The sequence below is a fragment of the Gadus macrocephalus genome, chromosome 4 (assembly GCF_031168955.1).
Source record: "Gadus macrocephalus chromosome 4, ASM3116895v1".
In the NCBI taxonomy this organism is placed as follows: Eukaryota; Metazoa; Chordata; class Actinopteri; order Gadiformes; family Gadidae; genus Gadus; species Gadus macrocephalus.
This window is the reverse complement of record NC_082385.1, coordinates 4,925,601-4,938,165: the sequence shown is the minus strand read 5'-3', so window position 1 is coordinate 4,938,165 and position 12,565 is coordinate 4,925,601. Positions and strand designations below refer to the sequence as shown.

The following is a 12,565-nucleotide window of genomic DNA, read 5'->3' as shown; positions in this document are numbered from 1 at the left end:
CCTAAACCTAACCCTCACCCTAACCCCAAACCTAACCCCTAACCCCTAACCCTTACCCCAACCCCTAACCCCTACCCCAACCCTAACCCCTAAACCTAACCCTCACCCTAACCCCAAACCTAACCCCTAACCCAAACTCTCACCCTTAAACCTAACCGCAACCCCTAACCTTAACCAACGAAAGCTAAACAACAAATAAAAACCTAACCCTAACCATTGGTTCTTTGGGTTCTATGGTCATTGGTTATATTGGTTCTATGGTCGTCGGCTTTATTGGTTCTTTGGGTTCTATGTTCATTGGTTCTATTGATTATTTGGGTTCTATGGTCATCAGTTATATTTGTTCTTTGGATTCTATGGTCATTGTTTATATTGGTTCTTTGGGCTCTATGGTTTATAGAACCTAATCTAAGATAGATTGAGTTCAGTTTTCCATTAAAACCCGTTAAGACCTGAGAGGGAAAGTAAAACTCACTGTGATGAGGGAATCATCCTCTATAGTTCAAGTAGGAAAAATAATATTAACTATTATATATTATTATGATTGTCACTGTGTTTAATACGGCTTACATACTCAAGTACACGTCGACATTGTCTAGTTTATAGAGTGTAACTGGGCTGTGGGTCGTCATCACGGCAGTCTCAGATTACCACCGCTTCGAGCTCCTTGATTCACTGGTTTTACGTGGACTTGAGTCTTGATGACCACGATATAACCTCATCTCCCCTGTTTGGGAGTGTGTGACTGTCATCATCAAAAGTACATCACAATTTCTCTTTAGTTGCAGGCAGTAAATATATTTACATAAAGTATTTTAAATGAGTGTCTATTCACATCACAACGGTTCATATCCTTATGATATAGTTCACTGAAGACTTATAGTCGGTAGGCCCAGTCACATGAATAGTTCAAGAGACAGTTCGACGCACATTTACCTTTCCAGCATCACCATGGTAACCACATGTCATACAGGGTTGAACAGTAACTCCAAGGTCTGACCTTATTAGGGCAGGTTGGTCACCCCGATTGAGCCAGCTTATTGGCTGAATATAGAGGACTGAGGACACGCTAAGACGTCCAGTTCTATGATAGTGCAGTGTTCTATAGGGCTAGATATCCATTGCTATGGTACTGTAGTGTTCTAGAGGGTTAGATATCCATTCCTATGGTACTGTAGAGTTCTAGAGGGCTATATATCCAGTCCTATGATAGTCTAGAGGGCTATATATCCAGTCCTATGATGGTCTAGAGGACTAGATATCCAGTCCTTTGGTATTGTAGTGTTCTAGAGTTAGATATCGAGTCCTATGGTACTGTAGTGTTCAAGAGATTTGTATATCAAGGTCAGAGAGGGAGATGGTTAGGAGGTGTTCTGGTTGCCGGAGACTTTCTCAGGATAGGTTTGATTCATGTTTAGGTTAAGGTTGGTTAAAGTTTAAGTTACGGTTGGTTCAGGTTAAGATCCTCTGTGGAATCCTCTCCTCGTATTTCCACATTTTGTTCTGTTGGGTTTCTAAAAAACATCCATTGTCCTGAGTAGTTTGTTCTGCGACTACTGAAGCAGGAACAAGTAGTTCTGCTGGAGTATAATCCTCCACCTCTTGCTTCCTTTAGGGGAGAAGAACCCGTCTCCTTCATTACGAATCTCTAAAGATTCGACAAGCTGAATGAACAGTAAAATAAGGTCAAAGGTCAAAGTTCATATCCGTGGGGCTAAAGGTTGGCTGTCCGGCCATGCAATGGCTGAGCTTTCAGCTAGCCTGTGTGGATAGCGTTGGATTTTTGTTTTCTTAGCAGCATTTGTGCTACAGCTGCAGACCTCTGCTGGGGGGATGCTAACTTGATGAGCTAGCTAGCTAGCGACAGCTGCAGACAACTGAAACATTCAAGGAGCAACTCCCTGCTTTATTGGACTGCAGCTGTAAGCTAACAGTAGCTCAGGGGAGCTAATATCCGTGGGCAGTATTATCGTAAGCTTTGCGCAGCCATTGGTAAAGGTGTCGCTGGTGGAGGCGGTGCCATCTCACGTTGCCCTCGACGACCTCCAGCGCCCGGGACATCGCTGGACCCCCCCCCTCACTGGCATGGAATTCTTTCAACTGGCGAGAGAGAGAGAGAGAGAGAGAGAGAGAGAGAGAGAGAGAGAGAGAGAGAGAGAGAGAGTCAGAGAGAGAGAGAGAGAGAGAGAGAGAGTGTGTTAAGTGCTTGCGGTTTAGGAAAGGTCTTTTATCTCGGGACCCAGTGCCGCCATTGTGAGTGAACTTTCCCTCCTGGTCTCTGGGGCGGTAGTTAAGTAAATGCAGTCTCTTCAACGTAAAAGCTTCTCCTCCGCTCCGTCTATCTCTCTCTCACTCTGTCTCTGTCTTGTTATAAGACTGATGTTGGAGTTCCACCAGTAGAGAGCCAAATGGAGAGACAATATGCTCTCCATGAAGGACACGATGGGAGAGACGGAGAGAGAGAGAGAGAGAGAGAGAGAGAGAGAGAGAGAGAGAGAGAGAGAGGACACAAGACTCCGCTGCCTTTGGGCGGTTAGGAAGAAAGGAATACGAACAGGTAACTTCAAACAGGATGAACCGTGTCTGAAACAAACGTATGAAATGGACACCAACCTCCTCAGAGTGAACTAAGTGGCTGAACTAAATGGCTCTATTCCCTCTTAACCCTCCGGCAAGGCAGCCGGTTTATTACCGGGTCGTCCTACTCAACTAGGCCTCAGGATTCTAATGAATGTTGTTAGATAGCCCTTTAACATGTGACCTGTTTAAACATGTGCCCTGTTTGAACATGGGTCTTTTTTTTAACATGGTTCCCGTTTTAACATGGGTCCTGTGTGTGTGTGTGTATGTGTGTGTGTGTGTGTGTGTGTGTGTGTGTGTGTGTGTGTGTGTGTGTGTGTGTGTGTGTGTGTGTGTGTGTGTGTGTGTGTGTGTGTGTGTGTGTGTGTGTACCTCATTGAGTTCATCCTCAGTGTTCAGGTATTCTGTGACTCCTCCAATCAGCTTAGAGTTTAGAAACAAGGCTTCCCCATAGCTGAAGAAATAGATGATATGCATCAAATATATCAAAAACAATCAATATTGATCACATAAGTATCAAATATATGAAATACACATTTATTTATATTATTATATTATATTACTATATTTATATTATTTATAGTTTTATATTGTATTTGTATTTTGTAATACCGTGAGTTGAGAAGGGTCCACTTGTCCCTGAAGAAGCTCCAGGCCAGGTGGCGTCCGTGAGGGTTGCGTCCGACGTGGATGATGACATCGATCAGGTCCTGCTCTGGAACAAGCTCTGAGCTGAGTGACAGGTTCAGTAACCTAGGAAACACAGCCCATCATATCACGCTTCAGTAACCTAGGAAACACAGCCCATCATATAACGCTTCAGTCACCGAGGAAACACAGCCCATAATATAACACTTCAGTAACCTAGGAAACACAGCCCATAATATAAGGCTTCAGTAACCTAGTCTTGCCTACCAGTCTCTCTACCCGTCTCTCTTCCTGTCTTACCATGTGTATCTCTGCCTGTCTCTCGACCTGTCTCTCTACCTGTCTCTCTCCCTGTCTCTCTTCCTGTCTTACCATGTGTATCTCTGCCTGTCTCTCGACCTGTCTCTCTACCTGTCTCTCTCCCTGTCTCTCTTCCTGTCTTACCATGTGTATCGCTGCCTGTCTCTCTACCTGTCTCTCGACCTTTCTCTCTCCCTGTCGCTCTACGTGTCTCTCTACCTGTCTCTCTACCTGCCTCCCCATGTGTCTCTCTCTCCCTGTCTGTCTACCTGTCTCTCGACCTGTCTCTCTACCTGTCTCTCTCCCTTTCTCTCTCCCTGTCTCTCTACCTGTCTCTACCTGTCGGTCTCCCTGACTCATCATGTGTCTCTCTACCTGTCTCTCTCCCTGTCTCTCTGGCTGTCTCTCTCCCTGTCTCTCTACCTGTCTCTCCACCTGTCTCTCTTCCTGTCTCACCTGCTGAGCAGGAAGCTGTTGTCGGAGCAGGTGAGGGCCTCCAGCAGAACCTTCTTCTCTGAGACGGCTCGTGAGGAGTGGAACTTCATCCAGATGAACTCCCACACGTCCTCGTCCATCAGGCTCACCCCCGTGCAGTACACCATGTCCCGGACGTTAGGGGGGATCCTGGGGAACACACACCAGTACCAGTAACGTCTGTGTGTGTGTGTGTGTGTGTGTGTGTGTGTGTGTGTGTGTGTGTGTGTGTGTGTGTGTGTGTGTGTGTGTGTGTGTGCGCATGCGTGCGCGCGTGCGTGTGTGTGTGTGTGTGTGTGTGTGTGTGTCTGTGTCTGTGTCTCTCTGTATGCATATGTGTGCGTGTGTGTCTTTGTGTGTGTGTGTGCGTGTGTGTTTGTGTCTGTCTGCGTGTTTGTTCATGTGCGTGTGTGTGTGTGTGTGTGTGTGTGTGTGTGTGTGTGTGTGTGTGGACCTGTTCTTGTTGCTGGAGATCCAGTCAGAGATCAGGGCGACGGCCTGCCGGTGACAATGTTTATTTCCGAAGCTGCAAGCTAGCATGATGAGCTCCCTCTGCAGCTCCCTGTAGCACAGCAGGCTAACATTAGCCGGCTAATCACTGACCCTGATGCATTAAAGTTAATGGCTTGAGAACAACCTGCTAGCATTTTTTCTATATATATATAATACACACATGAGGACTGGCATTGTGAGGTCATAGCAGTAGCTGAGTGTGCGCGTTCTTACTCCGTTTGATAGGATGCCTGCATTACGGTTGCTGTGGTTACAGGGCTTGGCCAGCCCATCCTGTGGTACCGGGACGACACCTGCTGTAACACATAGTCCTACACATACACACACACACGCACACGCATACACACACACACACACACACACACACACACACACACACACACACACACACACACACACACACACACACACACACACACACGCACACATACACGCACACGCATACACACACATACACGCACACACGCACACATACACGCACACATACACACACACACACACACACACACACACATACACGCACACGCATACACACACATACACGCACACACGCACACGCACACGCACACAGACACATACACACACACACGCACGCACACACACACACACACACACACGCACGCACACACGCACGCACACACACACACACACACACACACACACACGCGCGCACACACACACACACACACACGCATATACACACACACACACATACACACACACACACACACACACACACACACACACACACACACACAGGTGTATCACACTGAACAGTGTAGTGCTCCGTGACAGGCAGACGAACAGACATGCAGACAGACTGACATGCAGACAGACAGGCCTCACGCTGAACACGCTGTAGTTCTCGGTGCGGTCCAGCAGTCTGTCCAGCTGGTAGAGGACTCTGCTGGCCGCATGCCAGGGCAGGAAGGAGTGTTCACCGGGCAGGTAGCCAATCAGCTGCAGAGGAATGTCCTGGGGGAGGAGCCCCGCCCTGAGAGAGAGAGAGACAAAGCGAGACAGAGAGAGAGAGAGACGGACAGAGATAGAGAGACAGACAGACAGACAGACAGACAGACAGACAGACAGACAGACAGACAGACAGACAGACAGACAGACAGACAGACAGACAGACAGAGAGAGACAGAGAGTTATGTTATTAGAACTAGTGCACAGTCCTAGGACTAAAGCATTGAGGAGGCAGGAGGAGAGAGAAGGAGGCGTAGAGAAGAGAGGAGGAAAGGAGGAGGAGGAGACAGGAGAGGAGAAAGGAGAGGTGGAGGAGACCAGACCCACCTGGCCAAGTTGAATGCGTCATCGATGAGCCCTGCCCTGTTTCCCACAGAAATGATCTGAGAGAGAGAGAGAGAGAGAGAGAGAGAGAGAGAGAGCGATATGAGCCAAGATGAATTCCTGAAATATGAGTATTTTGGTGAAAGGAACATCTTGCCTGTGAATGACTATGGCCCCGTCCACACGAAGCCGAAACGGGCGAAACCGTTACGGTTTCGATCTATCCGGTTTCGGAGTATCTCCGTAAAGACGGAGTCAAGCGAAACCGGGTAGATCTGTAGAAACGCTGTAGTACACATTCCAGGCCCATAAGGGGCGCTGCTTCTGCTACAGAAATCCAGAAGGAAAATAAATAAGAAGAAGAGGCGAGCATGCGCATAAAGGGTGAGACTCCGCGGGCTTAAAAGTCATTGGCTAGAGGGTCGAGGGGTGGGGCGATGACGTCATGGTTTACGGTTTCAGTCGGTTTCAGGTGTCCACACGAATCCAAAACGAAACCGGGTAGATTTGAAACCACCTCCGAGGGTGGTTTCAGAAGTTTACGGTTTCGGTCAGCGGATTCGCCGGCTTCGTGTGGACGGAAGGCCGAACCGTACAAGTCCTTTGCGGTTTCGCCATGAAATCGGCTTCGTTTGGACGGGGCCTTAGGTTCAGGTTTGTAACCCATCCTACAGGGATAGGGATAACCCTAACTAACAATAACCATTTGCTGATGGCTGATAGATTTCTGTCCATCCCCTGGTTTTTACGTATTTCTAAGAACAACTTTTAACCTTTAATCTTCCTTCAAGAGCAAAAGGCAGGAAGGATTTCCCAGTTGGACAGACAGTCAGACAGACAGACATACGGGCAGAGAGATGGACAGGTACCTGGTGGTCGGTCTGTAGTTGCTGGGTCAGAAGTCTCCAGTTGTTGAGGTCGTAGTTCACGCGATAATAACCCGTCTGGTCGATGTTGCCAAGCAACCAGCTGTCATCATCAATCTCACCCAGTCTGTGGATCTCTGGAAAATAATCCATGAATATAAAACATATAATATCACATCTGAGTATAACTGGAGGAGGCTCTGTATGCAGGTCTGTCTGTCCTTCCCTTCTGAGCTTCCATTCTCCTGATGTTCAATTCTCTCCTCTCCTCCCCTCATCTCCCTTCCTCCCCTCTCTCCTCTCCTCTCCTCCTCTACCCTCTCCTCTCCTTCTCTCATATCCTTCTCTCCTCTCCTCTCTACCCTCTCCCCTCATCTCCCTTCCTCCCTGCACTCCTCTCCTCTCCTCCTCTACCCTCTCCTCTCCTTCTCTCATATCCTGCTCTCCTCTCCTCTCTCTTCTACCCTCTCCTCTCCTCTCTCTTCTACCCTCTCCTCTCCTTCTCTCATATCCTTCTCTCCTCTCCTCTATCCTCTCCTCCTCTCCTCTCTCTTCTACCCTCTCCTCTCCTTCTCTCCTCTCCTCTATCCTCTCCTCCTCTCCTCTCTCTTCTACCCTCTCCTCTCCTTCTCTCCTCTCCTCTATCCTCTCCTCCTCTCCTCTCTCTTCTACCCTCTCCTCTCCTTCTCTCATATCCTTCTCTCCTCTCTCCTCTCCTCTCTCTTCTACCCTCTCCTCTCCTTCTCTCATATCCTTCTCTGCTCTCTCCTCTCCCCCGCTCCTCTCCACTACTCGTCTCGTCTCCTCTCCTCCCTTTTAGGGGTTAAGGGGTTTCAGGGGATAGGAGTTAAGGGTTAAGGGGTTAAGAGTAAAGAGGTTAAGGGGTTAATTTAAGAGAATAGCTTACCGGTCTTGTTATTGATCCAGATGAGACTTTCTTGAGAAATAACGGTGACGTTGCCCATGGCAACTGTTAAGGGGATCAACCACTGGTAACTATGGAGAGAGAAAAAGGTGATATATTACAAAAAAAGGTGATACATTACAAAAGGTGATACATTACAAAAAGGTGATACATTAAATTAGATATAATTTATGAACCTTATGTTGATCCTGAGTGTAGCTTAATGATATAATTCCTACCTTTCGTTTTTCTGACCCGTTTCTTGTGAATACAGGAAGTGCTCTTGACTGATGATGATGTCACTGTTGAGGATCTCATCTGATTGGCTCCTAACGATGGTGACTACTGGGTAACCCATTTGTAGAGTCCACCTGTCCATCATTTCCCTGACGTCAATGTCCCGTCCTGCGGACTGCATGGCCTAATGAACACACACAACCAAACCCAGAGATAGAACATTGTTATATGTGAACAGGTGAACAGGTTAAGTGGTTAACAGGTGAACAGGTAAAGAGGTGTAGTGGTGAACAGGTGAACAGTTGGACAGGTGGACAGATGGACAGGTGAACGGCTGAAGAGGTGAACAGTTGAACCGGTGAACAGTTGAACATGTGAATGGGTGAACAGGTGAACCAGTGTAGTGGTGAACAGGTGAAGAGGTTGACAGGTGTACAGGTGTAGTGGTGAACAGGTGTCGTGGTGAACAGGTGGACAGGTGAACAGGTTTAGGGATGAACAGGTGAACAGATTGACAGGTGACCATGTTTAGTGGTGTAGAGGTGAACAGGTGTAGAGGTGAACAGGTGTAGTGGTGTAGAGGTGAACAGGAGTAGGGGTGAAGGGGTGAACAGGAGTAGGGGTGAAGGGGTGAACAGGAGTAGGGGTGAAGGGGTGAACAGGAGTAGGGGTGAAGGGGTGAACAGGAGTAGGGGTGAAGGGGTGAACAGGTGTAGTGGTGTAGAGGTGAACAGGAGTAGGGGTGAAGGGGTGAACAGGTGTAGTGGTGAAGGGGTGAACAGGTGTAGTGGTGTAGAGGTGAACAGGAGTAGGGGTGAAGGGGTGAACAGGTGTAGTGGTGAAGGGGTGAACAGGTGTAGTGGTGAACAGGTTAAGGGGTGAACAGGTGTAGTGGTGAACAGGTGAACAGGTGTAGTGGTGAACAGGTGAAGGGGTGAACAGGTGTACTGGTGAACAGGTGAACAGGTGGACAGGTGAACAGGTGTAGTGGTGAACAGGTGAAGGGGTGAACAGGTGAAGGGGTGAACAGGTGTACTGGTGAACAGGTGAACAGGTGGACAGGTGAACAGGTGTAGTGGTGGACAGGTGAACAGGTGTAGTGGTGAACAGGTGGACAGGTGAACAGGTGTAGTGGTGAACAGGTGAGTGAACCTGAGTCAGCTTGTTCCAGAGGTCGTTCCTTGCAGCGTTGCTGTACATGTGAGTTGTCAGGTAGTCCTGAGGAGACAGTAATTCACTTTCTCAACCGTTTATAAGAACTTTAACTTGAGGGGTTTGAGCTCCTCAGGTGTTCCAGATTCTAGCTGCACAGAAGCTGCCATAGCAACAAGTTGTGCATTATACTATAAAAACAGGCTGTACATTATACCATAGCAACATGCTGTACATTAAACCACATTAAAGGGATACTTCACCGGTGGAGATATGAAGGTTATATGAAGTAAATAATTCTATATATTATAATTGTGCAAAAAAAGGCTTGTTCAGCTGCAGCCGCAGCAGCTTCCACCTCTATTTGTGTCAATTCTTCCTGGCTGTATTCTTGCTCGTACTAATAGCCCCAGTGGTGTAGTCTACGTGATACGCAGGTATACGCCGTATGCCCACTAGGAACGCACCAGGATTTGCGTATACCCACTTAAAAATGTGCACGGATACGTATCAATCGTCTTGTGACAGATCTTTCACTTCTGTGTTTTTTTTTCTCGCAAATACCGGTTGGGTATAACTGCAATAAGCGCCACACACGTACACGTACCGGTGGGACGGGATTGTACGAGGCTGGGAGGGAATCATCACAGTATACCCACTACAATAAAATAGACTACACCACTGAATAGCCCTGAATGTCCGAATCCAACAATAGATTTTCAAAATCCACTTCGGCTGTTTTTCCATTGCAAATTTGTTCTCTAAATAAGTGATGAAGAAACATGGCGGACATTGTGTTTACATCTCGTACGCGAGCTCCCGCCCCCCCCCCCCCCCCCCTCATTCCTTATGGGTCGGCTCACAAATTTGCGGAACCAGTGGTTTGTAGTCCTCGGCCCTTCTAGCAGGCAAGCAAAGTTCTCCCAAGATGACGTCAAAAGCGTAATTTGACGTCATCTCAGGAGAAAATTAGATCAGGGAAGCTGGGCCAAGGGAAGACTGGGTTAGACTGAGGGGAAAAAACTTCTTTTATATATTACAATAGCGATTTTATAATGATAGAACGCCGGTTCTGAATGGATGAAGTATCCCTTTAACAGGCTGTACATTTTACCATAGCAACAGGCTGCACATTATACCATAGCAACATGCTGTACATTATACCACATCAACATAACCCACTAACCAAGCTGAACATACGGACAGATAGACAGGCAAACAGACAGACAGGTTCTCACGTTGAGGCCCCTCTGGAAGAGCTGTTGTCCCATGACACTGGCCAGCATTCTGATCAGGGCGGCCCCCTGCAGACAGACAGGCTTTACGGACCGCTGATGAGGTCACTAGAGTACCTCTCCTGATGGTGTTGGCATAGTAACTCTAAGTGTTGATGTTACCATAGTAACTCTTACCATAGCAACTCTAGGGATGGTGTTTCCATAGTAACTCTAGTGATAATGTTACCATAGTTACTCCAGTGATGATGTTACCATAGTTAATATTGTAATAACTTTACCATAATGAGTTTACCATAGTAACTCTAGTGATGATGTTATCATCGTTATCATAGTGATATAACCATAGGTACTCTAATGATGATGTAACCGTATTGATTTAGGGTTAGGGTTAGGGTAGTACTATGTGTTAACTAGGGTTAAAGTTAGGGTAGTACTTCTGTATGTGTTGACTAGGATAAGGGTAGTCCTATGTGTTAACTAGGGTTAGGGTACTACTATGTGTTAACTAGGGTTAAGGTAAGGGTAGTACTCTGTGTTAACTGGGTTAGGGTAGTACTATGTGTTAATGACTTAACTAGCGTTAGGGTTAAGATAATACTATGTGTTAACCAGGGTTAAGTGTTAGGGTGTGTACCTTCTTGTATGCGATCAGGTCAAACACTCTATCGATGTCTGTGGCCTCAGTTACTTCCTGGGAGATGGGGTGGGAGGAGCTCAGGCCGTCCAATAGCATCACCTCATGAAGGACATCTGTCAGAAAACGCTGTTTCTCCTGGTGAGTACACACACAAACACACACACACACACACACACATACACACACACACACACACACACACACACACACACACACACACACACACACACACACTCAGACACACACACACACACACACAACACCGTACACACAAACGCAAACACACACACACATACATACACACAAACACACACACACACACACTCTATCTCTGATGCATGCACACACCTTGTGGGATATCGCCCCATTTGATATATTTTTGTTATGTTGAGTTTTTGTGTGTGTGTGCGTCAGAGTCACCATGGAAACAATTTACCAACCACTGAATAGACCAGGTCTATCGCCACTGTAATTCTCGCTCTCTTTCTATCTCTCTGTCTCTTTCCCCATCTATCTCTAGATCCTTCTATCCCACTGATTCTAACCCTAACTCTATCCTCATTCTAACCCTAACCCTCTATCTAACCCTAACACCTGACCCTAACCCCTGCCCCATAACCCTCATTCTAACCCCTATACCCAACCCTCATTCTACCCTCTAACCCTAACCCTTATTCTAACCCCTCACCCTTATCCCTGTACTATTGATCTAACTGACCCCTGTACTATAGATCTACCTTAGTGTGTGTAACCTCACCATGTTCCACTTGGGAAACAGGAAATCCGTTCCGACGTATTCGAAGAAGTGAGCGAATCCTTCCTTCAGCCAAACATCCTCCCACCACATAGGCGTCACCAGGTCTCCGAACCACTGGGGGCAGCAGTGAGAACACAGTACACTGCTGTAACACACCACTGGGGGCAGCAGAGAGAACAGAGTATACTGCTGTAACACACCACTAGGGGCAGCAGAGAGCACACAGTACACTACTGTAACACATCACTGGGGGCAGCAGAGAGAACAGAGTATACTGCTGTAACACACCACTGGGGGCAGCAGAGAGAACAGAGTATACTGCTGTAACACACTACTGGGGGCAGCAGAGAGAACAGAGTATACTGCTGTAACACACATCTGGGGGCAGGAGAGAGCACAGTACACTACTGTAACACATCACTGGGGGTAGCGAACAGAGAACACAGTACACTGCTACGTTGGTTGGTTAGGACTAACAGGTGGTTAGTCCTACAGGGTTGTCTAGATCTTCATTAGCCTGCTAAGAAACATGGAGGTCTAGATCTTCCAACAGCTCCGTAACCTGCGGAAGCTCAGAGCACCGCCGCGAGGAGATTAGCATGTCATGTTGCCACGGTTACCTGGTGACAGATCTCATGGACGACCACCATGGTGAGCTCCATCTGATAGGACGAGGACGACACCTCCGCATCCAAGAGGAGCTTCTGCTCCACGAAGATACTGAGGCCCCAGTTCTCCATGGCGGCGTACGGATGTTTAGGGACCGCTAGGAGATCTGCAAGGAGAACATATTAGTATAGAGGGTTTCGATGTAGAGCAGTAGTACGTAGAGCACTGGTACGTAGAGCAGTGGTAAAGGAGAACATATTAGTAGGGCTGCTCGATTATGGGAAAAATCATAATTACGATTATTTTGGTCAATATTGAAATCACGATTCTTCAAACTATTATTTTTTGAGTTTGAAA

At 47.3% G+C, this 12,565-nt stretch overlaps 1 protein-coding gene across 3 annotated transcripts in view; it reads right to left on the bottom strand.

Moving 5' to 3' along the window:
- Positions 1-496: 496 nt before the first annotated feature.
- The window catches only part of LOC132454999 (thyrotropin-releasing hormone-degrading ectoenzyme-like), a 23,777-nt gene continuing 11,708 nt past the window's right edge, over positions 497-12,565 (bottom strand). For 2 of the 3 annotated variants that reach the window (XM_060048673.1, XM_060048675.1), the window contains exons 5-20: positions 12,220-12,374; positions 11,600-11,713; positions 10,840-10,977; positions 10,206-10,271; positions 8,968-9,033; positions 7,818-7,999; positions 7,582-7,670; positions 6,678-6,811; positions 5,812-5,867; positions 5,362-5,509; positions 4,729-4,826; positions 4,457-4,564; positions 3,985-4,152; positions 3,193-3,333; positions 2,953-3,034; positions 497-2,100 (exon numbers count right to left, since the gene is read on the bottom strand). In XM_060048673.1, the coding sequence (XP_059904656.1) occupies positions 1,948-2,100; positions 2,953-3,034; positions 3,193-3,333; positions 3,985-4,152; positions 4,457-4,564; positions 4,729-4,826; positions 5,362-5,509; positions 5,812-5,867; positions 6,678-6,811; positions 7,582-7,670; positions 7,818-7,999; positions 8,968-9,033; positions 10,206-10,271; positions 10,840-10,977; positions 11,600-11,713; positions 12,220-12,374 (1,898 nt within the window). In that variant the 3' untranslated portion in view covers positions 497-1,947. The remainder of the gene's footprint in view (positions 2,101-2,952; positions 3,035-3,192; positions 3,334-3,984; positions 4,153-4,456; positions 4,565-4,728; positions 4,827-5,361; positions 5,510-5,811; positions 5,868-6,677; positions 6,812-7,581; positions 7,671-7,817; positions 8,000-8,967; positions 9,034-10,205; positions 10,272-10,839; positions 10,978-11,599; positions 11,714-12,219; positions 12,375-12,565) is intronic. The other variant, XM_060048674.1, reaches the window with a different exon arrangement.